Raw genomic sequence first — 27,877 nt, forward strand, 5'->3', positions numbered from 1 at the left:
ACTCTACTCGCATCCGCTTTCTGATAAGGCTCCCTGTCCCCATTTTCAGATAAGCCTCCCTCCCACGACTCAGCCTTCCTTCTCGGGAGCTCGCTCAACTCCAGATCCCTAAGATCCCGAGCTGGAACTCTCATTTTCTCTACTTGCACTTACAGACTTTTGCAATCGCGGATAATATACCGCCTCGCGAACTCGTCGTACTATTTTTCGCCTTTCCAGCTGGCCAGAAATGGGCGAATCGTACATTTCACTTAGAATGTTTAACCTGAAACTTGCTGGGATACCTGGTCTAAGATCGTAAATTTGCTTTGTGATTTTCGCTTAAAGTAAACGATTATAGGTAAGTTTGCAGTTGTCGTCTCTGTTTCAGATGGGCGTAATGTCCGGGTGCTCAAAATGATCCTGGTCCTTCAAATATGAAGAAATATTTTTTTAAATGCGGTCTCTCTTTTTGCAGTTCTTTTATGATAATGTCGTGTGAGTCAGGGATTTTTTCGCTAAAGCTTATGCTAAAGCTGTGCGCTTACGTTAAAGCTTGTTTTAGTTTTCAAACATCGTATTGGCCTCGGCTGACAAAGCAAAGCGGGTGTTTTCCTGTTTATTTGTATCAAGAGCTCAGCTATTTTATCAAAGCTTTTTATGAAAGTTGTATAGTATGAACACATGCCTAAGAATGAAGATAATTTATTTGCAGTATTTGGCCGAGGATAGTTTTCAATAACGTTTGTTTTAGAATTTTCTATTCCAGTTCCTTTACCTGATATTTTATATCCTAAGTTCTGAAGCAACGAACTTACATTTGGCGGCATTTACTTACAGTCCAGCTTCAATTAGGAGTGAAAATACTTCATGTAAATCTTTGATACCTTTGTCGATTGTTTGACTAGTAACTATTATACCGTCTAAGTAGATGAATTTGTTTTTCCCAAGGACTAGTCTTAAGATTGTTTCCATAGGGCGTTGGAAAGTGGCGGGTGCTCTGCATAAGTTGAACGGCATTCTTGAAAAGGTTTAAACGCCGCACTTTGCAATGAATGCCATTTTCGAGAAGTCTTCAGGCTTCACGCCAATTTGGAAATAGCCAAATGTTAGATCCAACGTTGTCATGAATCCGGTTGATTTAATTTCTTCGGTTATGGGGATGGGATAAAGAGAATATTTAGTTATACCGTTAAGTTTTCCGCAATCAAACCTGCGGAACGCCATGTTTTGTAGTTGGTAGGTGGGACATTATTTTTCTTTACACACAGTACCCGGGCTAGCATAAGGACTGCTTATTGATATTATAATTCTATTTTTTAACATGTCCTGGATATGCTCCTCGATCGTTTTCTTCTTTGTTTTATCTTAGCGATAAGGGTTTTGACTTCTCCGGGACCGCGGTACTGGTATCTATGCTATGATTTACTATATGTGTATGGCCTGGACAATCATCATCAATTAAATCTGAAAACTGTTCTGTAAGTTTAGCAGTTCTTGTAAAACGTCTATCACACAGGCTATTCGTAGCTAGAACACGACATCGAAAGATTTCTCAGAACGCCGTTCTGCGAAACCGGGTTACCACCTTCAGTTAGTAAACAGACTTGAAAGCCAAACAGAAATCAATTATCGCTCAAATTGCTGAAATGTACATACAAATGTTTTTCATCTATAATAACAAATCCATATGAATAATATTTATATTAATGAATGTATATACAAAAGTTTTTCATCCATAATAACAAATCGATATGAATAAGATTTATATTAATGAATGTATATACAAATGTTTTTCATCCATAATAACAAATCCATATGAATAAGATTTATATTAATGAATGTATATACAAAAGTTTTTCATCCATAATAACAAATCCATATGAATAAGATTTATATTAATGAATGTATATACAAATGTTTTTCATCCATAATAACAAATCCATATGAATAAGATTTATATTAATGAATGTATATACAAATGTTTTTCATCCATAATAACAAATCCATATGAATAAGATTTATATTAATGAATGTATATACAAATGTTTTTCATCCGTAATAACAAATCCATAAATTTCCGATATTTCAATATGCAGCATTTATAATAAAAATATAGTTTTTATGCATTATCTAAACAGTATTTCATTAATATTATGAAAATAATAGCATAGAAATTTAATTTGTATACTGTTTATTACATAAGCTATGTTTTCCTTTTTCACACAGTATGTCGCCGATTATGCAATTTGAATTTAAAAGTAGTAAAAGTAATTAGTAGAAAAGTAAAGTCGCGCATATACAAACAGATTTTTTAAAAAAATTATTCACCGTAAATTTAATGAAAAAAATTCTATTATATAACAATAACATTTCTTTTCGCACGATCATCACGAAATACGACAAATATGACGAACTTTTAGCGAAGAATAATTTGTAAACAAATCATCAGGAGTAGCACGTCATCACCAAGCACGTCATAAAATACTGGCTACTCTGAAATTTCCACGAGTATAAACTTTATGTATGTATAAACATTTTAAAAATGCCTTAGACAGTTATACTGCAACATATATATGTTTTTTCCGTATTTCTTCAATTAAATCGGCTTCTGTTTCCACTGTTCAGGATCTCACAGTTGCAGCCATCGTCATATTGAAAATTACCCGTGATCCTTCAGGAGCAGAAATTTCGTCTGATTGGTTGGATCTCTACGTGGAACACAGTTCCAAACGATACATTTTCGGAAAAGTTTCAAAATGTTTCTCATAGCCGAGACTCCCCCTCCTCGGCTAGATGGAACATTTCTCAGAAACCTCTCGTTTAAACCAGTACTACTAGAATTTCGTTACGCTGAAATGTCCCGCCCAGCCGCGCACATCGCTAGATATGATAGCCCCTTAAGTTTTCATTCTCTTCCCGTCCCAAGTGATACAATTCCCTCTCCGGTGGCTGTTTCCTTCTTTCCGCCAGCTGATTCATCTCTAGCAGTAAAATCAAATCTTGAAAATTTGTTTGCACTTCTACCTTCAAAATATATAATCCTAAAATTCCTAAATAAAAGCTTGAAGATTTTTCACGACAAAAGATTCACTTCTAATTGTTCGTCTCGATCGATGCCTCTGCAGGGACATTATTTAGTAACACCTGCATAACTATCAACTCCAAATTTTTAACCATGACGGTATTCACTGAACTTTTGACAGATTTTCTTGACTTTCGGGTAACTGAATCGTCTTATCTTATATACTCGTTCTTAGTTTAAATTTTTCACATTACTTTCTACCTGCTTTTTATCCTGTTTTTGATCTTCGTCTTGGCTATTGCCATTAACGGTTGAATCTTTTCCTCTTTTATCGAATTCTCTCTTCTGCCCAAACTGCGGTCTTCGCTGAGGCGCTGGCCTAAAATTTTCTTCATATGTCCTCTTTCCATGTACTGTCGTACTTGTTTTTTTTTCGCCACGCGTCGATTTTAGAATTTAGTTGCGGATTCAAATAGACTTTCAAAATTAAGACACAATAACACGCCGAATAAATACTAATTCAGAAGTCAAACAACAAAAATCAGCGTTATATTTACAAAATTTTCACAGGACTAGTTTCGATGGTTTTACCGAACCACCATCTTCAGCTGCAAAACCGTAAATGAACAAGATATCTTGTCTGAAGTTGGTGGTTATCTTGTTCATTTGCGGTTTTGCAGCTGAAGATGGTGGTTCGGTAAAACCATCGAAACTAGTCCTGTGAAAATTTTGTAAATATAACGCTGATTTTTGTTGTTTGACTTCTGAATTAGACTTTCAAAAGTTGTTGGATTGCGGAGCTCGAAATAATCTTGTATTTATGGTAGTAACCTAGGTAAAATAATTTGAATAATTACTTCGTCCGGCCTCTTCTCGTACAACAAATTAAAAATTTGAACTTTCGTAAAATAAAGTCTTGTTAAGTCTTGAACTTTAATCTGGAATTTACTAAATAGCTCCAACTCGAGCTTGGATCTATCTTTCACAATGGGAACAGCTTTGATAAGACCATTTTTTAAATTTTTCAGATGTGTAGGTATCAAAGATAGTGGATTGACTTTATTAAGTAAAAATAAGTTAGCCTAATGGCTGCACAAATAAAGTATCGCGCAAGTTAAGCTCTGATCTTAAGTCGGCATGACTGTTAAAAAAATAAGATGTGTGTGCCAATCCCAATATTTATTTTATCAGTAGTGTTTATCAGTAGTTATCAACAGTAGTGTTGTTGTCGTTTCGTCCCTATCTGGTGTGCATTGCTGTGGTTGCTTATGTAACCTAAATATTCCCAATATATACTTGATTGTTCAACCTGGACTATGTCATTTCTTTAACCCACTATTAATTCAAATTTTAACACGTTATCAGCACGAAGCTCTAAAAGAAATGCCATTACAATCCAGGATTGAAGATCGCCGAAGCCTAACCACGTTGTGAACCTGAAGTGAGCTAGGTAACCATCCTTTGATTAAGTAAATAAAAAAAATTTTCACGAATTTAGCTCGATATATTTACTTGAAGAATGACATCTGAAGTTTATAAAATGCCGAAACTAAACGGTGTCAATTTTCACTTATTGTGTATCCGTTCGCGTGCAGTGCTGGTGCAGAAGAGATGTTAGGAAGCAGTGGAACCCGGATATGGAATTGAAATGAATAAAGCGCAGAGGAATAAGAATGACGAAGCTCTTACCCTATTATTCCTCATAGTTGAAGATACATTTCTAGATGATATCGGAGAGCCAGAGATGCCTGGAACTGTTTAAAAAAATGCGTACAAAATTCGGTTTGCTTCACGTACTGCAACTTATGAGAGAATTATTTAACATAAATATGAAGCTAAATGAGTCTGCCCAATCCTAGCTAGCAATTTTAATGGATTTACATAGAAGATTAGCTAATGGTAGATGTGCCTTCACAGATAGAGAAGTGGCCCTAGTGATGCTATTGGGACTGCCTAGAACTTATGAATCGCTCATCCTAAGTTTGGAAAAAGACCAAATCTGGCAACTATGATTGTGAAACCACGGCTACTCTTAGAAGAGAGACGTATAGTTAGAAATGAGAGTTCAGCCAAAGTGTATCATGAAGAACAAGCTCTTCACTCTAAAAGTTTTGCCACCAACCAAAAGAAGCCTGCATTTGAAAGACCCATGAAGAAGTATGCAGCTAAAAGGCCAAATGAAGAAGAAACTAACAAAGGAAGAAATACTAAATACTTCAGCTGTAGCCAGTGGTGTCACATCTCTAAAAATTGTGAAGAGGCCAAATATCAGAACCAAAACAGCGCCAAAACTGCAAACATTGCATTTCTGCCAAACGAAGAAAAATTTTAAAAAAAAGTAATCTGTGGATTTTAGACAGTGTAGCTACAAAACACATAACCTTTGATAAAGGAAAAATTTTAGACCTTAAGAAGTACACATCTGAAGTTGAAGTTCCTAATTCAGAAAGAATAAAGTTTGCTGGAATTGGAAATATTTCATTTTCTGTTGGAGAAGAAGATGGAGAAAACAACATCACTATTGAAAATGTCCTATATGTTCCAGAACTAGGAGGAAATCTATTATTCATTGGTAGAATTGAAGAAAGAGGCTTAAAAGTAGAATTTTTTGAAGGAAAAGCCTAAGTGATTGGTAAGAATGGAAACACTCTTCTATCTGATCAGAAAAAAGGAAGACTGTACATGATCGAAGAAAAGATGACAACTGCCTACGTTATGAAAACTGAAAGTGCCGACTTGCTTCATTGAAGACTTGGTCATCCACATTCTTGTACAACAAATAATATTATCCCCATCGGAAGAAGCCTGAAATCAACAGTATTAGTAAATGCACCTTTCCAAGTCTGTATCCAGGGAAAAATGAAAAGGAAGAAATTTCCAAAGGCCGCTAGTACAAAAGCTAAAGACATCCTAAAAGTTATACATTCAGATGTTGTTGGTAAAATTTCTCCCCCTTCCTTTGGAGGCTCAAATTACTTTGTGACCTTTCACGAACGAATTTTCTCATTAACCACGGCATTCTCTATGAAAGCCAAAAGCGAAGTACTAGAAAAATTTTAGGAGTACCGTTGAATGCTAGAAAATCTCCAAAACAGAAAAATCAAATTCCGGAGAAATGATAATGGTAGGGAATATATAAGTGAAAGGTTTGACAATTACCTCGCTGCGCATGGGATCCAAAGACAGCTAACTGTATCTGATACACCTCAACAAAATGGTTTCGCAGAAAGATTGAACCAAACATTGATAAACACGACAAAATGCTCACTTACCGAGTCCGGAGCAGATCACATGTTTTGGGCCGAAGCAATGGCAACTGCGGCCTCTCTCCACAACAAGCGCCCATCTATGGCAATTGATGGCGATATTCCAGAGGAAAGATGGTTAGGGTGGGGAAGCAAAACAGACCACTTCAGAGTTTTCGGATGCAGAGCCTGGAGCCATGTTCGCTCACACTCAAGAGGAAGCAAGGTTGATCCTAAAGCCACAGAATATGTTTTAGTGAAATATTCTAAAGGAGTTAAGGGCTACAAATTGTATGAGCTAAAGAAGAAAAATTTTTTTTGTTAGCAGAGATGCCATTTTTGAAGAAAATGTTTTCCCCTTAAAGCTAAGCAAGTGTGACAGTCCTTGGACCCTTGGACCTATCTGAAACAGAAGCTCATGACTCATCTCTAGATCACATAATTCCTGATGTAAATGACTCGGATGAAACCCAACGTCTAAATACAGATCCGATTGACCAAAATTTTGAAAGATGTCCAGACGTACAGCTTGAAAATACTCCAGATTACGAAGATGAAGGCAATCAGTTATACAGATACAAGACGTTGCTAACAACCTAGACCCTAAGTCGAAGCAGCAGCCATAAATCCTACCCATGGGAGTGAGAGAGGTGAAAAAAGGAACACCAGAATTCCTAAACATTTCAAAGATTTTAATCTCTACGATGACCAAGAGATACAACAATCTGAAGAAAAGGACACAGTAACTCTAAAAGATATCCTGAAATCACCCGAAGCTGACATGTGGTTAAAAGCCATGGAGAAAGAAATTCAGAACCTCACTCAAGCTTAAACCTGTGAACTAACTACGAAACCACCAGCAGCTAAGGTAATACCATCCAGATGGTTGTTTCGTAAGAAAAAAAGTCGAGATTGAGAACCGAGCAAAGTTCAAAGCCAGATTGGTGGCAAAAGGCTATTTGCAAATACCCGGAGTGGAATTTCAAGACACCTTTTCACCAGTCATCAAACTTAAATCTATAAGGTTATTGCTTGCCGTAGCTTCAGAGAAAAACAAACCTAGAGGTTTACCAAATGGATGTGACAGCTGCATACTTTAATGGAATTCTAAAAGAGGACATATATATGGCACAGTCAGAAGACTGCATTGAGAAAGGGAAAGAACATCTTGTCTGCCACCTGAAGAAAAGCATTTATGGTCTCCGACAATCAGGACGTGCATGGAATACCTGCTTGAAAGACTTCCTGACCCAGTATGGATTGAAAAGATCAAGTGCAGATCCTTGTATTTGCTTTTGTCAATTTGCTTTTGCATGAGAAGAACATTATAATTGAAGTTTATGTTGATGACCTCCTGATAGTTGGAAACATGCCAGAGAAAAATGAATTTAAGGAAAGCATCAAGAAAAGGTTCAATATCAAGGACCTAGATCCTGCAAGCCAGATCTTATTCGTGCGAATATGCAAAGAACAAAATGGATCATACACACTAGATCAAATCGTTTATGTATCAGAAATAGAAGAAACGTTTAAAATGACTGAAGCAAAATGTGCATCCACGCCATTGGACCCCAGCATAAAATATAAGAAGGTAGATTAACAACAATGGGAGGAAATCAAAGAAAATAGCAAGGAAATCCCTTACAGACAAGCTATAGGAAGTCTCCTTTATCTGACTTGTAGTACTCGTCCAGACATGGCTTATTCTTCCACCTACATGAGCCAGTTTAATGAAGAACACTGGAGAGGTGTGAAGCACATTCTAAGATACCTAAAGGTGACACAACACAGAAAGTTGAGATTCCAGAAGACAGGTGAGCCACTTCAAGGTCTGCTCAGATGCAGACTGGGGTGCTGACAGAACTAACCGTAAATCTTACAGTGGTTATATAATGCTACTCGCAGGTGCTCCAATCTCATGTTCGAGCAAGAAGCAATCCACAGCAACTTTATCGTTGGCAGAAGATGAGTATGTGGCGATGTGTGACACTGCCAAGTAAATCCTAGGGATTAAAAATTTGGTCAAGGCAATCTGTAGTGAATTAGCTGCTTCACCTCAAAAAGTGTTAGTCGACAACCAGGGAGCAATCTTCTGAGCCAAGAACCATGTTACTTCTGAAAGAAGTAAGTACATCGATATTAAATTTCATTTTCTGAGAGACCTAGTGAAAGAAAATGTGATTGTATTTGACCATGGGCCATTCAGCGACAATCTTGCTGATCTCCTAATGCAATAGCAGCTGCATTGTTCTTCTGTAAATGTGTACAACCACAGCGTGATTAATTTTTTATAGACGTATGTAAATATCTTGCATATAGTGTGATTGGCAAGAAGTGTGTTAAAAAAAATAAGATATGTGTGCCAATTCCAATATTTATTTTATGTTAGTTGGCAGCAGTAGTGTTGTTCTCGTTTCGTCCCTATCTGGTGTGCATTGCTGTAGTTGCTTGTTTCCATGTAACCTAAATATTCCCAATATATATTTGATTTTTCAACCTGGACTATGTTACTTCTTTAACCCACGATTAATTCAAATGTTAACAATGACAAGCCTAATGACGAAAATAACGCAACGCCGCAAAATACTACTCTCAGGAGAACAGAAATTAGCAAACACTATCTCCTTTCTACTTCATTTCAATACCACGTGAGGTAGAAATTTACATGCTGGCAGGAAAATGGAAATGAGGAGATTAGAAAAGTGAATTTTGTGTAAAATAACTGGCTAAAGAACTGAAGAAGACCTTACAAACTTCTTTAGAATCCTTTAGAACTATAGGCAAATTTTCTATATTCCACGTCTATCTTTTATCGAATTCTATAAAAGTTTAAACATAGCTTCATTAGAAGCTTTAAAGAGATACGTGTATATATTCTATGGTGATTTAAGTAAAGATTCCGTAAACAGTTTTGCAATTGCTAAAGGTCTCATGCACACAATCTAATGTAATATGTATAGAACTCGTAGTATGGTTTTGTTTTGTTTTCCAATGTAAAAATACCGCTTAAAAGTAACCCTTACGAAAATCTCTTCTAGAATCCTATGAAAAAAATCCAGTACAAAACTTCTTTAGAATTCTGTAGAATTATGGTGATTTCTGCGTAAGCCTGGTTAAAGATTTTTTTGTAGAACATCACAAAATATTATATTTAGTTTCTATAGAATTATATATAAAAATTCTATAGACATATGTATAAATATTCGATACACATTTGTACAAAGGCACCCTAAGAATTCGTGCAGAATTTCTAAACGCATAGAATCTTATTTAAATTATGCAGAATTAATTAATAGAATTCTACTGAAAATATCAGATCCAGTTTATGGAGAATTCTTCCGGAATTCCAAACACGTTTCCTTGCTCTAAGCTGACTCTTTTGTCTCATACAGATACCCAGATGTAAAAATCAATGTCTTGTGTGATAAGCAAAGGTTCAAAACAAAGTAAATGTACATTACATTTATTTCAGAGTGATGCAATTGCAATCGACTGAAATATTATGATGTCTCAGCTGAAAAAAATAAAATCTTGTTCTCGACGAAACATTTTGATTTACTCATCACATAAAAGGAGCTTTGAAAAGGACAAACAAATATTTAACTACTATTTCGAGAATGTTACAGCCTTTATGTATTCCTTATTTTGGGCTGCAAAATTAGCAGATGGGCTAGAAGGTCCGAATGTGCATTTTTATATGACCGTTCCGGCAGAAACGTAACTTACTAAAAGTATGAAAAGTACTGAAAGTACTATTCGGTAAATAAAAAGTGTTACGTTTCGCTCACTAGCGGAACACCTGGCGCTGTCTAATGAGAGAAAGACACACTTTAAACTGAATTCCTAATAACAATACTTAATGCCCTCTCTCTGTCCAGATTGCTGAATTTGTAACTACAGAGCTGAGTTTGTAATCATTTACATTTCCCATGACAAACAATTTGTCTTTCTAATCTCTGATCCTTTCTCCGAGTAATCTTCTCTGCTGTTTCAATATCACTGAGCAACGGCCTTTCACATTTTGAAGCTTATATAAACTCAAATTTAATTTAAATAATTTTAGGACATATATTGATAAAAAGTGAAATATTTGTTTTTGTGTGAAAAGAAAATCAGAGCAAATTAATAGGGCTATGCAGATCACACTCGCTGGGCCAAAAATCATTAATTGATATATTTTTTAAAATTGTAAACATATTTTATGTTTTCACGTGAGTTGGGCTTTATATCTTATAAATTCGTCATTGAATGTAATGCTAATATATGACAAACAAGAGGAAGGACCAAACGTCAATGAAAATATATATGTTACTGATTTATTCATTGTTTTCCCCTATTTTATAGGATAACCTCGGAACCAGTTCCCTTAAGCAGGCAGGCCATTCATATCAACGCACTTCTAGCCACGTGCCAGAATCCGACAAATTTTCACGGCTTCAATTTGGCAGAGAGTCTCAAACAGCAAGTGGAGAGCATAGCCCGAAACCAAAAACGAACTTTCATCAATCCGGTTGTATACCTGGCGTTGTGCCTGATGGATCAAGAATTGTCTATAGACACCATTGATATCCTTAGACGGATGATTAGACCTTCTGAACCTTTCGACGAGGAAGCGAAAGGTAATGGCTTCTTTCTTTAACATCGTAACAGGTGTAAACACCGCAGCAAAAATATTGAGGACGAAAACGTCGTGGAAAAAGCAAAACAAGGCGAAAATATCTTCGTCCAAAATAAAGCGGTTCAGAAAAATCGTGGTTTTAAAACATTGCCGTAAAAAATAAAGAGCATCTACAAATCATCGCTTGACGATAATATCGCAGACGTGTTTTTCACGCTTTAAAAGTTGCAAATTCATATGTAAAGATGAGTAATATTTTTACACTCATATTTCATATTTTTGGAATAATTAATAATTTTTTTCCTAAAAAAGGAAGAAGAAAACTTTATCATTCAAAAGCTGAAAATGGTTTGGTTTATAGATTACGGCAAAGCACTCGAGGGCTATCTGCCTTAAGGGAGGGATGCCTTCTTGGAGGATTTTTTAAGGGAAACTGGCTCGTATACACGTTACACATGGAGAAAACCACGAAAACACCCATGCAGCCAGCCCGTTCGCGGGATTTGAACCTCAGACCGAACTACTAGTGTTCAGCGACGTTACCGCTCGGTCGCTGGTGGGCAGCTGAATATGAATAGAACATTAATGCTACGTACAGTATGCAATTAATGCTACGTAGTTCATATAATTTCAAATTTATGTACTTAAGCAGGCAGGCCTATAAAAGCCATTATAGGCCTGCCTAAAAGCCATTATTTAATAACCTCTTTTATAAAGTTCCATTGTCAGCTTTTTAGGAAAAATATAGTCTAAAAATTTAGGAAAGGGAAGCTGGATAATTGCATGAAGTTACCTGTATTAAAATTGTTTAAGCAGTTATTAAAGTGTAAAAATATTAACGCAAACTGATTCGTTTTCACATCATTCATTTAGAACTCAAATTTAAAATTATACCTAGAAAATGTAAATGCAGACATTTTTCAGGAAGAGTATATAATTACAGTGAATCCTTTGGGCGACTATCTTCCTAAGACGGCTTGTGTTTCGAGAACATAAATAAAGATAGGTATCAAAAATACCTCTATAAGATGACCACATCCACGAAGACTATAAATATATGGAATCGTCAATGGTTAAAGAGGATTTTTTTATATTTAATTGTTTTTATAATTAATTATGAAATATCATTACATTTTTTAGCTTTGCTTAAACTTACGTAACATAGAGTGAACCGTCTTTCTTAGACGACCACATATAAATGTAGCCAGTATAGCTGCGAAATTTTGACATTAAATTTCTTCTTTCTAAGACGACCAGCGTCATAGAAGGGTAAATCATTTAGAACCGTAAATGGTCGTGTTCATGGAGGTAGGAAGTAAGATGGTGTGTTGGTGTATTTAATTATTGCAAAGCACACTAGGCTATCTGCCTAAGGGGAGGAATGCCTTCGTGGAGGACTTTTTAAGGGAAACTGGCTCGTATACACGTTACATATGCGGGAAGTAAGATGGAGTGGCTCTAATCGGTTTCCCCGCTTTGAATCACTGACGATCCCTTCGTTGGTGACCGAAACAATGGGTAATTTACCATTAAGTTCAATTGGTTTTGACACGATCTGATGTAAATGTTTTGTAATTACGTCGTAAATATACATATAAATGTATATATTCTCAAATATGACATGATTTTTTAGCTTCTAAAGGCATCTTTTAAATAGAAAAATATAAGTCAATTTATAATTAATGCTGTATTTGGTCCATTTCAAATTACAGCACCTTTTTATTTTAATAGCAAAATACTTTAAATAGTACTTAACTTTCTTTGAATATTTCTGAAAGGGAATAAAATAAGGATTTTTTTAAGTATTATTTAAAACTTATTATTATAAAATGTAAGGGAAATAATTCTTTTAATTACACTTATCAAATTTTTTTACCCTTAATTTCAGCAATACGTATTCCAAAACTCTTCTTTATTACTTTCTTAAGTACGCATCTCGTAGAATTTGCTTTACAATACCTTTTAACAGATTGCTTTCTAGTACGAACAATTCTTGCTCAAATAGTTTTATAACGTATTTGTCAACAGGGCTTCAATTTATGTTTACAATTCAATGTTAAGGTATATGTGTTATGTAAGGTATTATCAATATTTAGATAATATTTATAATCATTATAAATTGACCGCACATGGTACTTCCGCCGAATTCGTGAATGTATCCGTCTTCTGTTCTACACATTTGTGTAAACCTGTACATAATTTTACACAAATGTGTGGTTACAAATGAAGGAAAAGTTAACTTACTGGCATATCTGTGTGTATATTATTAATTTTGACGATGACTGCAGCATTTGGTGGTAATTTTATTTTTATTAACACTTATATTTTAATAACTTATATTTTAATAAGTAAAACGTGTAACCCAAAGTGATTATTTTTCAGATATATAAAAATAAAATGATTAGTTTAAAATGAGCTATAGTAAAGCCTCTCCTATAAAAAAGTTTAAAAAATATATATTACAATAATATGTGGATGTGAAAAATATTTATTTTATTTAAAACATTTTGTAAACATAAAATAAAAGTAGCGAATACTCTATCAAGGGTATCGAAAGATGTGCACAATTTTAAAGGAACCGTAAGGAATTTTTTTTCATTCTTTAAGCATAACATTTTTACTAAAATCTATATTTTTGTAGTTCGACAGCTTAGTATTTTATAAAACAAATTCATAATCAAAATCGCTGTTGTTAGTTATCGAAAAATAACTAAGATGTGATTTTTGCTTAAATGTCAATAACTATACAAATTGTCACTAAACAATACTATTATCCACCACACCATGAATATTTTTTTTTATGCGGAAGTGTCCCGTTTTTTCGATTTGCATGGAACTTTAGTGTGTCGAAATACTACCAGACCACTGTCAAGTGAGCTTCTGAATGTAAACAAAAAAAAAAAAAAAAAAAACACCCCATCTGGTGACCGAAGCTTCGGAGCAGTGCTTCACTTCTAGTGCCGGTTTGATCACTCCTTCCTATCTTACCCATGGTCGTCTTAGAGACAGTGCTCAGTGCGTCTAGCTTTAACATTTGGGTAATTTATTTCTTTTAGTAAGTATTAAATTTTAATTTCTTTTTGTTTGAAACATTTTTATTTATTTATTGTTCTTTCTTGATACATAGTGAATCATTTCCTAGTAACGTCCTCTGAAAGGGACCAATAATTAGTTTATTGTGAAAGATATTTCATATGTTATTAGGCAGGTATTTTATTACGGCTTCTACTAAATTGCTGAGGAATTATCACTGAGAACAGCTTCGGTGAGAACAGGAGTAATTATCGCTTAGTTGCTTCAATGAGGACATTTTGAGGAAAATTGCATCATATTAATAATTAGAATAAAAATACTGGTCGTAGTCTTTTATTTCCTAAGATCATGTATTTTGCTTGGAATTTCTAACATATTTTATTTTTTTCCGAGAATACATTTTTTGAGGTAATTTTCCAAAATAATTTTTCGGCGACATTTTTCCGAACACCGTGCCTAATAACACAACTTTTCTGAACGGTAACCTTTCACAAAATATTTTTAGATGCCTACTTATCCGTATTTTCAATCATCTGAGGTAATCCACATTGTCTGGGTAAGTCGGCATTCCACTCTATGTAACAAAAACTTGATTACACAAAACTAAATTATCGCAAAAACCTATATAAAATATTTATCGGGTCAGACAATAACTTAAATTAATTAATTCAACAATGAACAACGAACAAATAATTTTGATATTTATGATAATTTTCTCCATAATTTAATAGTATTTTAAATTATTCACCCAAGGTGAACATTTCTTTGGCGTCATCAATGTCTCTGTTCTATTCTTCATCATTGTCTTGGTCTAGTTTAGAAATTAAATATTATGGCCATTGTTTAGCGTAAGGGAATCAAACTTCTTATAATTTTATTTTCTAACAGGTGTAACACTTTCTGAAATATAAGAACTGCCAGACGACACTGAAAGTTAGATTTCGTTATTTGTCAATTTTTTTTTTCCTAAGTTGGAATTGCCAAAATGTGAAAATTTTCATCATTTAAAACACTTCTGTAATTGGAACTATATGACTATAATCAAGAACTGCGAAAATAAAGGATGGGTAAAGACTTTGAAGCCCGGTAAGGGAGTGAGTATATATATATATATTTATATACATTCTTGATACATATATATATTTGGTACTACCGATTGTAACAAAAGTGGGCAGAGCAGAATTATATATTAGCAGTCCCAAACACAAAATTCCAAAGTCCTACGGCTAATCGTTTTTGAATTATGCGAGATACATAGATGCATACATAAGTGCGTACAAACGTCATGAAAAATACCCTTTGAATTCGTTTTTGAAAAGAGAGTCCTTTATTCTATCCGTGAGTACAAACGTACAGACGTCCATCGAATAGACGTAAATCGTCCAAATTGACTCGGAAACGGTCAAAATGGATATTTCCATGGAAATATCATAACTGAAATTTCTCGCGATTACAATATTTCCTTTACTTCGTACAAGAAAGTAAAAAAATTCGTCTAATGCAAAATTTGAACATTTATGTAAAATTATTATTTAAAAAAATGCACAGAGAACCCGTTCTAAAACGGCCATTTACAGTTCTGAATAATTTACCCTTCTATAAAAATAATCTTCTTAGAAAGATGAGATTTAATGCGTTTCACAGCTACACTGGTCACTTTTAGAAGTGGTCGTCTGAGAAACAGGGTTATATTATAAAAGTTCAAACAATAACTAAAAATGTTTCGACAAAATTAATAATATTTTTAACTTATTTATAAAAATGTCTAAATATAATGTTAAATATAAAATATCTTGTTTAACCATTGACGGTTCCATACATTTTTAGTCTTCTGTGGATGTAGTTATCTTGCACAGTTATTGTTTAATAACTATCTTTACCTATGTTTTTGAAACACTGGCCGTCGTAGGAAGGTATTCGCCAAGAGAATTTACTGTAATTATATATACTTTCTGAGGGAAAAAAATCTGCATTTAAATTTTCTAGGTATAATTTTAAATTTGAGTCTTCTCAATGAATGATGAAATAACAAATCAGTTTCCTTCAGTACTCCTTTGCCGAAATGGCGACTAGCGGCCTAGGAATAAAGTCGTTGAATACTGGTAGTTTGACTCAGCAAACGAATATGTACGATTTGATTTTCCTAGTATATAATATGGATACGAGGCAGTTCCTGAGAAAATTCCTCCACAAAAGCTTCCCTTTTTGACAGATATCCCTAATGTGCTTTGCTATAATCCAACAAATCCAAACCCCTACTGAAATATTTTGTGGCTTCCTCCTCATAACTAGCGAATTAACATCTATACAGGGCTGTACATAAAAATGTTAATGACACTTTTAAGAACAAAACGAAACTTAATTTTTACTCAAAGAATATCAGATTAACAAAGGTAAAAGAAAATAATTTTACAGTTTGATAATTACTTAAACAATTTTAACATAGGTTACCTCATGCAATTACTCATCTTACCTTTCCTGATTTTTTTAGACTTTATTTTTTTATGAAAGCTGCCAGTACCATTAAAAAGATTAATTAAATATTAACTTTTAAGTACGTAAATTTAAAATTATATGAACAACGTAGCATTAATTAGATACTCGTATGTAGCACTAATATTCTACTCATTTTAAGCTTTTGAATGCTAAAGTTTCCTTCTTGCTTTTTTAGGAAAAAAAATATTAATTAATCCAAAAATATGTAATATAGAGGTAAGAATATTCCTCATCCTTATTTGCGCTGCAAATTGTTATGCGAATATTCATTTGCAACTTTATAGTCTGAAAAACATATTAATATGGATTTTGTATTTAGTTAGCTATTTTTAGTATAATTACAATTAAAATTGTTTTATATTCCCCTTAAATGCAGCACGAGACATATTTTAAGAGAAAGCTATACCGGAAAGGTAAAAATACAAGAGCACGCTCATTTTACATTTAATAAATAGATATCTCATAATTTATATTTAAATTGAATAAATGTAATTGACTACTGTGTTAGCTGTAGTCATAATTCCATTTTTTTGCTTTCCATAAATCTCTAAAAGCAGAAATTACCAGAACTTTCTCGTGACCGATTAAAAAGCTTTAAAAAGCCGGAGAGAAACATCTCAGTTCCAGTTGCTTACTTAATCGTTGTTGTTGATTGCAGTGAATTCACGGTGAGATCGGCTTACCTTTCTCTGCGCTTTGGATAGCATTCTATTTAACTTTTTATTAGTTTAAAATATAACTACTGCGGGATATTGTGATATTGTACGAATATCTTTGAGGAAAAATTCAGCGTTTTGTTATTTTTCTTGTGGTAAGAATAAATTTTATTAAGTTTTCATCGGACCTGTGCATTCAGTCTATTATGAACCCGTACGCATGCAACAATATATCTGTGATGTTATCGTCATGCGATGATGTGGAGATGCTCTATTTTTTACCACGGTATTTTGAAACTGCGATGTTTTTTAACTGCTTTACTTTCGACAAGGATGTTTTATACCGCGATGTCTTAGACTTGCAATGTTTTTTCCTTACTCTCTTTTTTCCCACGATGTTTTGTGCGAAAACGTTTTCGCCTTGCGTTGTTTTCTCCTCGAGGTTTTCGTCCGCGATGTTTTTGCTGCAATATTTTGTACGGAATTTTCAATACTCATAAATAACGCACACACCTCACGTTTCCGCTGAGCATTAATTCCGATTAATTCTGACTTGTTATTTTCTGTTTTTTACCATTAGGTTATTCTTAGAAATTAATGAAAAGTCCTTATTAAAATTTAAATCTGTAAAACATATATTAAACCAACAAACAACTGAATAAATGGCAGTAACACAGGATATTCTTAGGATGTCATATTTAAGTCACAATGTTCCAGGATCTACTGAGGATCTTCGTTCTCGGATATCCTAAGGATTCGTAATTTAATATCTAGATGTCGATGATATCTATTTTAAATCACCAGTTTCCTAGATACACGAAGTTGTCCGCAATAAGTTGATTCTCACATCTTAAGAATTCCGAATTTAAAATCTAAAGGTGGAGCTAGGTACGAGAGAAATTACCCTAAAGTTAATTCTTCGATGTCCTGAGGACTTCGGGATTTAACATTTTGCGGATGTCTTATTTAAGTCTCTGTGTATTCTACATACGAGAAGTTGTCCTGATTTTTATATGCTTTGCAGATTTTTTCATTTAGCAGCTCAAGGAAGTCTTGTTTAACTCGCTGAGTGTCTGCATGCGCGAAATTGTCTTGAAGATGTTGATTGCCAAATGTTCGAAGGACTTCATAATTTAAAATTTCAAGAATATCAGGTTTAAGTCCCCGTTTCGGCAGATATACAAAGTTGTTCTGAAATTCTTGAATTTCAGATGTTTCCAGGACTTCGTCATTTAGCATCCTGGGAATATTCAACTGCATTTTTAGGGGGAACTTTCGTCGTCATATATTCTAAGGGTGTTTATTCTTTTCCAGCGATTTATGTTTTCTGCTGATGCTCTGGATGTCCAGGGAAACATAGGACTATGACAACAGGCACTCATCAAAATGTGTTTCGGACATTAAGCGGATATTGCGAGTGTCTTGAGGGATGAGGCAAATAAAACTTTAAATCTCCACAGTCTCCCGTACACTATCGTAAGGATGTAAAATATTCTGAGGATCCTAAGCTATAATATTAAGCATTCAGAAAGATGCGTTGAAAGTTTAAGGATGTCCGTATATCGTGGGGATATGAGCTTGCCCCGTGAGTAATATCTTCGGAATATCCCAAGGAATTTTCAGTGCTACGCGGGCAGTTAAAAAAATGTCAGGTGCTTCCATTGACATAAAATATATATTCCAACAGATTATGTTTCGAAGTTAAGTTTTAAATGATACTTCTTTTCGGCTGTTAATAAGTAACAGAGGCACGCACTGTATGGGTAAAGAAACTAAGCAATACAGTATGCGAAAAAGAGGCTGCAGTACAGAGATTTATAACGACAGGAAACGGAACACTTAATGCTATTTATTGAAGAAAAAAGAAATGAGAAAAATTTAAGAATTAAGCTGCCTGGAAAGTAAAAGTTGGAATTCATATCACTAAATCAAAGTAGGTATGTTTTTATTTTCAGGAAGCCTCCAAGAAATTAATTCGCCAATTGAAAAGGTTTTTAAAGATATTTTTGGCAGTAAAAATTGGAAAATATAATTTTTTAATCAACAGAGAGTTTGTGGTCTTTTCTTATTTGCGAGAAATTTATTTTGATAAAAAATGAGGAGTTAAAGAAGAGCCATCGAAATCTTCGAAACACGTGGTGCAAGATTATGCAAATGCAGTCATCGCCTTGTTTCCTGATCGTAACCAATCCTAGGTTCATATTAGTTCACATTAGAATGATTTAAACTTAAAGGTTACTGAACAATACCCTTTAAGATGCAGAAGAGCACTTAAAATATCAATTAAGACTCTGTTGTTATGTAGGCAAATTAATTAACAGAAGAAGTAATGAAGATAAATAGGAAAATAGTTGGGAACAAAAGTTCAGTGAGAAATAAAGTTTTTCCAAAAACTATGAAAGCGGAGATACACAGCTTTCTAATATCTATAGAAATTTTTCATCATATCAGTTCAAACTATTTAAAAGAAAATTTAAATTCAAATGAGAGAAGATTAACTTCGAGCGAAATGTTTTTCTATTTCTTGTATACACTCATGCGTCTGCATACAAAATGAAATCTAATGTAAATTTGTACAATAAAATATAGATTACAACATTCTTTCTCTATACCTTTTACTTAATTTTATACCTCGGGTTATCTTACCAAACGGATATGTCTCTTTTAATATAATCCTCTTTAATTTCACTTTCAATAATGAATTTTTGAAGCAAGTTGTTATTAAAACAAAAATTACTTTTGAATTGATTTTTACTATTTTTAAGAGTAAGATTTACTTTATCTTCTGGAACAATTAGTATTAGCATTCAATCTACCCGACATTGAATATGAAACACCAAGAAGGAGTGGCCAGAAAGTGATGAAACTCGGCAAACAGAGAGAGACAGTAACGAACAATAAGTGATCTTTATTTCGAAATGATATGCATAATACAGAGCAAGAACAAAGTCGGCTCAGTAGGTTGTAGGACTACCTCGGACGACGATACACGAAGCGACACACATGGTCTAGCTACAGAGTCAATGAGACTACGGATGGTGTCTTGAGAAATGGCTCTTCATTTCCTGTCAACCACTTGCCACAGTTCGTCTTCTGAAAGCGGCAATAGCAGTGTTTGCAAATGGCATCCAGTCATAAAGTCACATCCCAAATGTGTTCGATTCATGAGAGATCAGGAGAAAACGGTTGGCATGAAAGCATCTGCATACCTTGCACAGTACGTTGGCTGATACGAGCAGTGTGTGGTCTGGCGTTATCCTGCTGATAAAGGGCACTGCGCACTACCTGAAGGTACGGGAGTGTCACCGACCGCAGAATATCATCCACGTATCGTTTGGTTGTCTTAGTACCTTTAATACGAATTAAAGATGAACTGAAATCGTACGCAATTTCGCTCCAAACCATGACGCCGCGTTGTCAAGCAGTGAGGCCTTCCACAATTTCTGCCGGATTGGACCTGTCTCACATCGAGGCTACACTCGTACACGGCGACCATCATTGGAAAAACAGGAGCGTGATTCATCCGTGAACCCCACCTTCTGCCATTCCGTTGTCCACATCGCTCGAGCCCGGCATCATTGCAGACGTTGGCGTCTATGACGTGGGATCAATAGCAATCTTCTTAAAGGACGCCACGAGTGCAGGCCACTAGCCACCAATCGAAGGCAAATGGTTCCGGTCGATAGGGAACATCTAGGATAGCTTGAACATGCTGCAGAATGGAGATAGAAGTGGCTTGCGGGTGGGCCACAGTTTGTCTGTCTATGCATCAATCCACGCGTGCTGACGTCACTCTGGTGGCTACGGCACCTCTGGAACTTGGCACATTTCCTTGTTCCAACCATTGTCGCCACAGCCTGTGCACTGTGAACGCGCCCGGGTGTGTGTCAGCTGAGATCTGCCGTATGGACCAACCTGCCGTTTTCAGTCCGATTGCCATGCCCCTCGTAAAATCATCTGTCTACTCGAATTGCCTCCGTTGACGACGGTCTGCCATTCTCTGCTATTATACGCGTCCTTTGAGACAAAAACCAATTTTCTACGATCATTTTCCTAACAGAAATGATAGCACGAAAATTGAGCATTCTGCAGGTTCCTTTATCATCTTCAATGTGTATTGGAGAGCTGCGCATTTTACATCATTCGCATAACTCGATGACATGGGTTTATCCAGAAATTTGCATAATTTTCGGGCTACTCCTTCTTGGTGTTTCATTTTCAATGTCGGGTAATATGTTTAATTAATCCCGTAAGGTTTATCCTAAGTTTATAACAGTTATTTTTAAGTTAAAGCTTCTTTCCTATCTCTCTTAATTTTCGCTTACAAATTCCTTACCAGAGTGTGTTTTTAGAATAGCGTTAAAGGCAAATGAAGAGTAGTATTTAAGTCGAAGTTCCACTAACCTCGAGAGAGAGGACCAGAGTTTCTGATTAGCGGGCGTTTGCCTTTTGGCCACGTCTCTCTAAGTTGTTATTACGCCAGGCCGTATTACTGGCCCTTAATAGCTTCGCTAGCTAATTTGGTATTAAGGGGCCAACTAGTTAGATTTGTGTTAGCTTCAGCTAAATCTCTTTAGTTAGTCATTAGTTAAGTTCTTATTTCTTATGTTTCTAAGCCCAAGTAGAGGCTTTGTTGTACGTCCTGAGAAAGTGACCGACTGTACACCTTTAGTTTGAGCAATAAAGGTAATTAACCCCTCGTGAGTTTTACGTTTTTATTTCTGGACTTTAGCGATTATTGGTTTAGCAGCTCACTAGGTTCCTCCACACTTAGTTAATAGATAAAAGGGAGAAACACTACACCGTTAAAATTCTTTCAGAAATTATCCCACTGTAATTTGAAGTTTTCACAGTATTTTTATTCTCACTTTCATTGCTTCTTGTTAATATCATGTACTATATTGTAATAGACATGCAAAGTCTCGCCGCTACAGCACTGGCTTGCTATAGTCACCAACACGCCTTGACGCAATCCAACGGAAATCCTTTGGACGCCTATGTCAGGGAAGCGATATCTCAACTTCTGCAACGACAGAATTCCGACGGAAGTTTCGGCAGCATATACAGTACAGCTTTAGCAGCACAGGTAACATCATTAACGTCCTATTTGATACCAGATCAAGGTTGTTATTTTTTCTAACTGATGAAATGGGACATCTGTCTCAAAGCCACTCATAAACTGGGACATTTGTTTATAGAGTTGCTCACTTTCTGTTAAACAAAGTTAAGAGAAAACTAGTGTTCTAAATTAGTTGGCCTAAGTTAGCCGTAACACTAAATTAGCTAGCGAATTATCAAAAGGCACGTAATAATACGGTCCAGTGTAACGCGCTGTAAACGCGCTGTAACGTAAAGGTAAACGCGCGCTATTCAGGAATACTAATTCTCTCTGCCGAAGTCTGTTAAACTTGATTTAAATGCTATTCTCCTTCTCATTTGCATTTAACGCGATACTAAAATCTCCTTCGGGTAGGAGTTGTAAGTTGAAACAAGGAACATTAGGAAAGCAGAATTCAAATAAAATAGCTGTTATAAAATTAAAAATATACCTTACATATAACTGTAAGGTTTATCCTACGTTTTTAACAGTTATCTTTTGTTAAAGCTAATTTCCTTTTCCTCCTAATTTCAGCTTACAATTTGTTACCAGAATGTGTTTTCAGAATCTCGGCTAATACAAATTGATAAGAGCGGTAATTAAGTCGAGCAGTGTATGGCCTGACTTCGTTAGAGAGCCAGAGATTCTGACTAGCGCGCGTTTGCCATTTGGATTTGGATTTGCTCTCTCTAAGTTATTACTACACTCGGCCGTATTTCAGGCCCTTGATAGCTTCGCCAGTTTAGTTGATATTTAGGGGCCAACTACTTAGAATTTTAATAGCTTCAGTTATATCTTTTTAGTTAAGCATTAGTTAAGCTTTATTTCTTAGTACTCTTGGGTTCAAGCCCAAGTGGAGGCTTTTCTGTACCTTCTGTGAGCCTTCTGAGAAAGGAGCCAACTGTTACAGTCTTTTTTTTTTTTTTTTTTTTTTTTTTTTTTGAGAAATAAAGAGTAATTAACCCTTCTTGAGTTTACATCCCTGTTCCTGAGCTAAAGCGGTTATTCGCTTACCAGTTCACGGGTTCCACACACTTAGCTGTTAGAGAAAAGATTGGAACCCCACATAACAAACTTGAACTTCTGTCTTAAGTCGACTGAAAAACCGAGACAGCTGTCTTAAGACTGGCTGACAAACCGCGACCTTTGTTTTAAATCAAGTAGCAAATCAGGATATCTGACTTAAGACTGGATATTAAGTCGATTGACGACCGGGACAAGTGTCTTAAGTCGACTAATAAACGGAGATTTGTCTTAAATATGAATGTGAAATCTAGACATATCTCAAGTTTGACCGACAAATCGGGACATTCGTCTTAAGTCTGTCCAGCAAATCAGGACACCTGTCTTACTATTATCAACAAGTACACTAAAGAAAAAATAAATTCATCTTTTATTCTCTAAAATTAGTGCTAATAAGAAATTTAACAAAATTATACATTGCAATATTTTCTACTGGAAAGGATATGCCAAAAGTATTTCAGGTATACATTGCTAAAACATCCTCCAACACAGTTTAAAAAAATCTTTCGTATATTCTTAGAAAGCATACCAATCCTCAAAAACGTTGGGATAATTCTGTGTGTGAGGGGGGGTTATATAGCAGTTAAAAAATCTGTAGATATTTGGCATAAGAAAAGATTTTTTTTTCTGGTTATAACCTAATTATCTAAGTAAATACACACCAAAAGATCTCCAATCCACAATTAATACTCGCCATCAACTGACATAGATTATTCCTATAGATTTGGAATTTCAAACACTGATCGTTACGTATCATGGCGAGCAAGAAATCCCGAAGCATGACTTAATAAATTGTCAAATAACAGTAGGGCTGCGTGTAAAGTTTCTAAACAAGAATCAGCTAGCATTCAGCAGAGCTTTAATTAAGAAAACAGCATTTAATACAGAAAATCTACAAGATAATGGATATGCTCTCTCAGAACGAAAATGAGCAATGTTACACTGCGTAATGAATAATTCAGGGCACAGAAATTTATTTTATATCATAATAGTTCTTACTACATGGATAAAATGCTAATGGATATTTTATATATAGTATCAAAGAATTTCTAAATCACAAAATACATATGAACTGATGTGACTTGACCTCATGGACATATAAACATAAGCTTCATATTTTGAATATGAACCCTCTACATTCGTTTCATACTAGTTCATGAATAATCAAGAACTTTTCTACATTTGTTCCATACTAGTTTATAAATAATTAAGAACTAAATGTGTCAATTTTCTAATACATCTATATATCAATTGTGTACACGTAATGCCATTCATATCCAGTACGTCGTCATGCTGCGCGACCTGTCTGGCTTTGAGAGGTGGGCCATACCCAATGTTACGCTACTTTTCAGTTCGATATCTCAACGGAATTTCAGATACCTATGTTCTATGAGCTTTGCTGATTATGATGACTTTTTTCTGTGTTATAAATGTATATTCATACCAAATATCATTAAAATCTGTCTATTAATTTTTCAGAAATTCCACATCATGAGGTTTTTACTGTCACTTCTTTCCGTTTCTCTATCAGAATGCAAATCAGGTTTAAGAATACTTGAGGTGAAGTTTTTGAATTGTAAGACAGAGTGTGTTTCTACCTTTCGAGACCACGTTACTATGTTTCTGTTAGCTCATATAAGATTGTATTCTTAGACTTTGCATTATAGTTAACAACATTTAAATTTTTACGCCGGTTAGAAGTTTAAGCCAACTTCGAATTAAATCAGTTGTGTAACTTGGCTACTAGTCTAAGTTTTAAATTTGAAATTTACTATTACTTTAAGTTACATTGACACAAATGGTGGTTGTACTGAAAGCAGCAGACGTGCAGTTTATGTTCAAAGTTCCGATTTAATAAAATGGTTTGTAACCTTCTGAAGTCTTTGTCGTTATCTTTGGACAACCGATAATTCGCTTCAAGTCTGTTAGTTTGGATACCAGTTTATGCTACCAAAGAGCACCAGACTATATATATTATTCTGTGTATAATCTTTATAACATTCAGTATGTACACATAACCTGCAGTGTTGTAGCTGCCTGCTGCCAGATGAACAACGGAAATACGATTGCAGAAATCCAATGTTCTTTGCCAACACCGTCTGAAAGACACCTGTAGCTATCTAAAAGGCGTTGGTTCAGGCCTTGTGACTGTCTAACTTGTAACTATTATTGACTAAATCTACGGCAAACAGAAGGTTGCTGCTTTATCCATCTAATTTTATGTTTCACTTTAGCGTGTTTCTCTCCTGTTGTATGTAGAAGGTGTTATTTTTGCTCCGCTACTACAGATGCTTGCTCCTACAGGGACGCTTTCTCTCGAATAATGGCGAACGTTGGTGAACCTATAATGAAAAGGCGGTGTCCTTCGCCCTCCATCAACAGTCAATAGCTTGAATGTTGCTGGAATAATAAAGAACGTGGATTTCTGGGAATATACTTTTTAGTATATGAATGAAAGATTATGGAGTTTTCTTGAAATATTTTCTTATTACCCCTGGAATATCTCGGGCATACTCCCGCGCTATGTGGAATATTGTTACTTATTATATAATTGTTGTATATTATATAATTGTTACATATTATATCCTTAGGACTTAAAATTAATGTATACATATGCAATATTACCAAACAAGAAACAGAAGTGACATGCGCGTAAACCATGATATGCAATTCAAATTATACTTCACCTGAATATGGGACCCCCTCCAAATTCCAGTCCAATGGGAACTATCGACAAAATATTCGCGCAAGGACAAAATGGTCGTAAAATTGTCGTAAAATTACCAGATGGAGTCAGGCCACCAACAATCCACAAGAAAAATCAACATTCTTGCAACAGTAGGACAGATAGAGACATGGAAAAAGTCATTTTCAAGGAGAGCGAAATTTGGGGTGCAAACAGTTTTTGAACTAAAAGTCAGGGAAAAAATATGTTTCGTTTCCTATTCCATCTTACAAAGTTTCTTCTAAGAATGGAAACTAGGATAAACGGAACGTTCCAAAAATTTTATATCAGGATTGCTAATAGCTAATCCTGCAAAAAGCGGGATAAAACATCCCGAAAACGTCGTTTTGAGACAGTTATCAAATTCCAGGATATGTAACACTAATGGCAGATGCAGTTGATAGACAAATCGATAGGAAACTGGCAGATTCAGAAAAATTGTCGCACCTGGCTTTGTACATGTTGTTTCCGCTGTTGCCCCTCACATCTTGGCAGCCCTGTGGGAACAACACGTAACCGCTGAAAGGGAACATTAGAATATCTAAAATACCTGATCGAAAGGTTTACCTTCATAAAAAATTTGATGAAAAACAGTGGAAACAGTGGAATGTATTTATAACGAAAACGGAATCAACGATCAGAACGACAACTCAAGAAAGTCTGATAGCTGTTACAGAATAATTAATTATATGTTCACATGTTAGGATATAGTATGGTGATAAGGTATAAAACAGTGTAAAAATAATTTTGAACAACAGATATACGCTGTGTCCACAAATGTCCTTACACTGCCTTTGTTGGCAACCGTTGTTCGTAGGCTTATACTTCAGATTACAAAAATGTGTACTTATAATTACATACTTCCGATTACAAAAATGTTTTAAGTGACGCAAAGATTCATGTTTTGACATTTTTAAATTTAAAGGCATCAATTTTATAAATATTACGAAATCTAACTTTTTATAAGTTCCTCCGATCTCTATATTTATATTCAGAAAAAAAAATTATTATTTGTACACGTTACAAAAAATAAAACGCAAAAGCTTGATTCCCGTACGACAAACATTGACCGAGATATTTCATTTAAAAATCTACGATTTTTGACGTCGTACTGAATTTGTACTGAGGAGCCGATTAGAAAATAACTTAGAACAAATTAAGATTGATTTCTTCTCCATTCAATGATACAGTTTGGGAATTTACTGTTGTCTCTGATTTATTCATATTTGATAATCCAATAGAATTTTCACACAAGTAATTTATAAATTTGTAAAGTCGAAACATGCATTGTAGGGTTTATATTTATTTTAACTAACATTTATTTTAAGTTTAAACTATCTTTCCTGTCAATCCTTACTTTCCTCTGGAATTGCCAATGTTAGAGTATGTAAATTTTAGTAGAACGTGCAAGGATTGAAATTGTCAGCGGAAGTAATCTGACTTAAATAAAAGGGAAACGAGTTCGAAAGTGTGCTTTCTTGCTTCACGAGCGTGGAGGTGGCTAGTTAGAAATTGAAGAACCACGCGTTTCGGCCTGTGTGCTAGCCTCGGCAGATTGTTGAATCTTTCAACGTAATATTCAGAAGTTTTCTGAATTATCAGCGGTATATTAGAACGCGGTTAGGTTAGTTACGTTTAGAGAGCCTCGTAGTTAAACACTTGTTATTATTCTTTTTTTTAGTTTCTTATTTTTATTTTACCGCTGGGTAGGCGTAGTTTGTGAGCGTCAAGAGCACGCATTTGTAATTTCTAAAGTTGAATAAAAAGGGATTTAAACCCTTCTCAAGACTTTGTCTACTTTCCAGTTCTTAGCAGTCACCACTATTGTTGCGTGCAGATTGGAAGCGCGCAACATTACATTGGCGCCCGAACACTTGTCGAACTGAAATGGCCGAAAATTGGATGGAAGCTGCTGGACAACAACAAGAAATGGCAAGCCAATTGGAAGGATTTGGATACCTGGTCCAGACGATGAGAGC

At 35.0% G+C, this 27,877-nt stretch overlaps 1 protein-coding gene across 2 annotated transcripts in view; it reads left to right on the forward strand.

Annotated features, from left to right (window-relative positions):
• Positions 1 to 27,877, forward strand: part of LOC118203696 (uncharacterized protein CG3556-like) — a 149,735-nt gene that overhangs the window by 76,242 nt on the left and 45,616 nt on the right. For both annotated transcript variants that reach the window (XM_085823885.1, XM_085823884.1), the window contains exons 5-6: positions 10,594 to 10,868; positions 21,963 to 22,138. In XM_085823885.1, the coding sequence (XP_085680011.1) occupies positions 10,594 to 10,868; positions 21,963 to 22,138 (451 nt within the window). The remainder of the gene's footprint in view (positions 1 to 10,593; positions 10,869 to 21,962; positions 22,139 to 27,877) is intronic.

This window comes from Stegodyphus dumicola, chromosome 9 (assembly GCF_044657685.1).
Source record: "Stegodyphus dumicola isolate Sdum_Otavi_A_Nest chromosome 9, ASM4465768v1".
NCBI classification, from domain to species: domain Eukaryota; kingdom Metazoa; phylum Arthropoda; class Arachnida; order Araneae; family Eresidae; genus Stegodyphus; species Stegodyphus dumicola.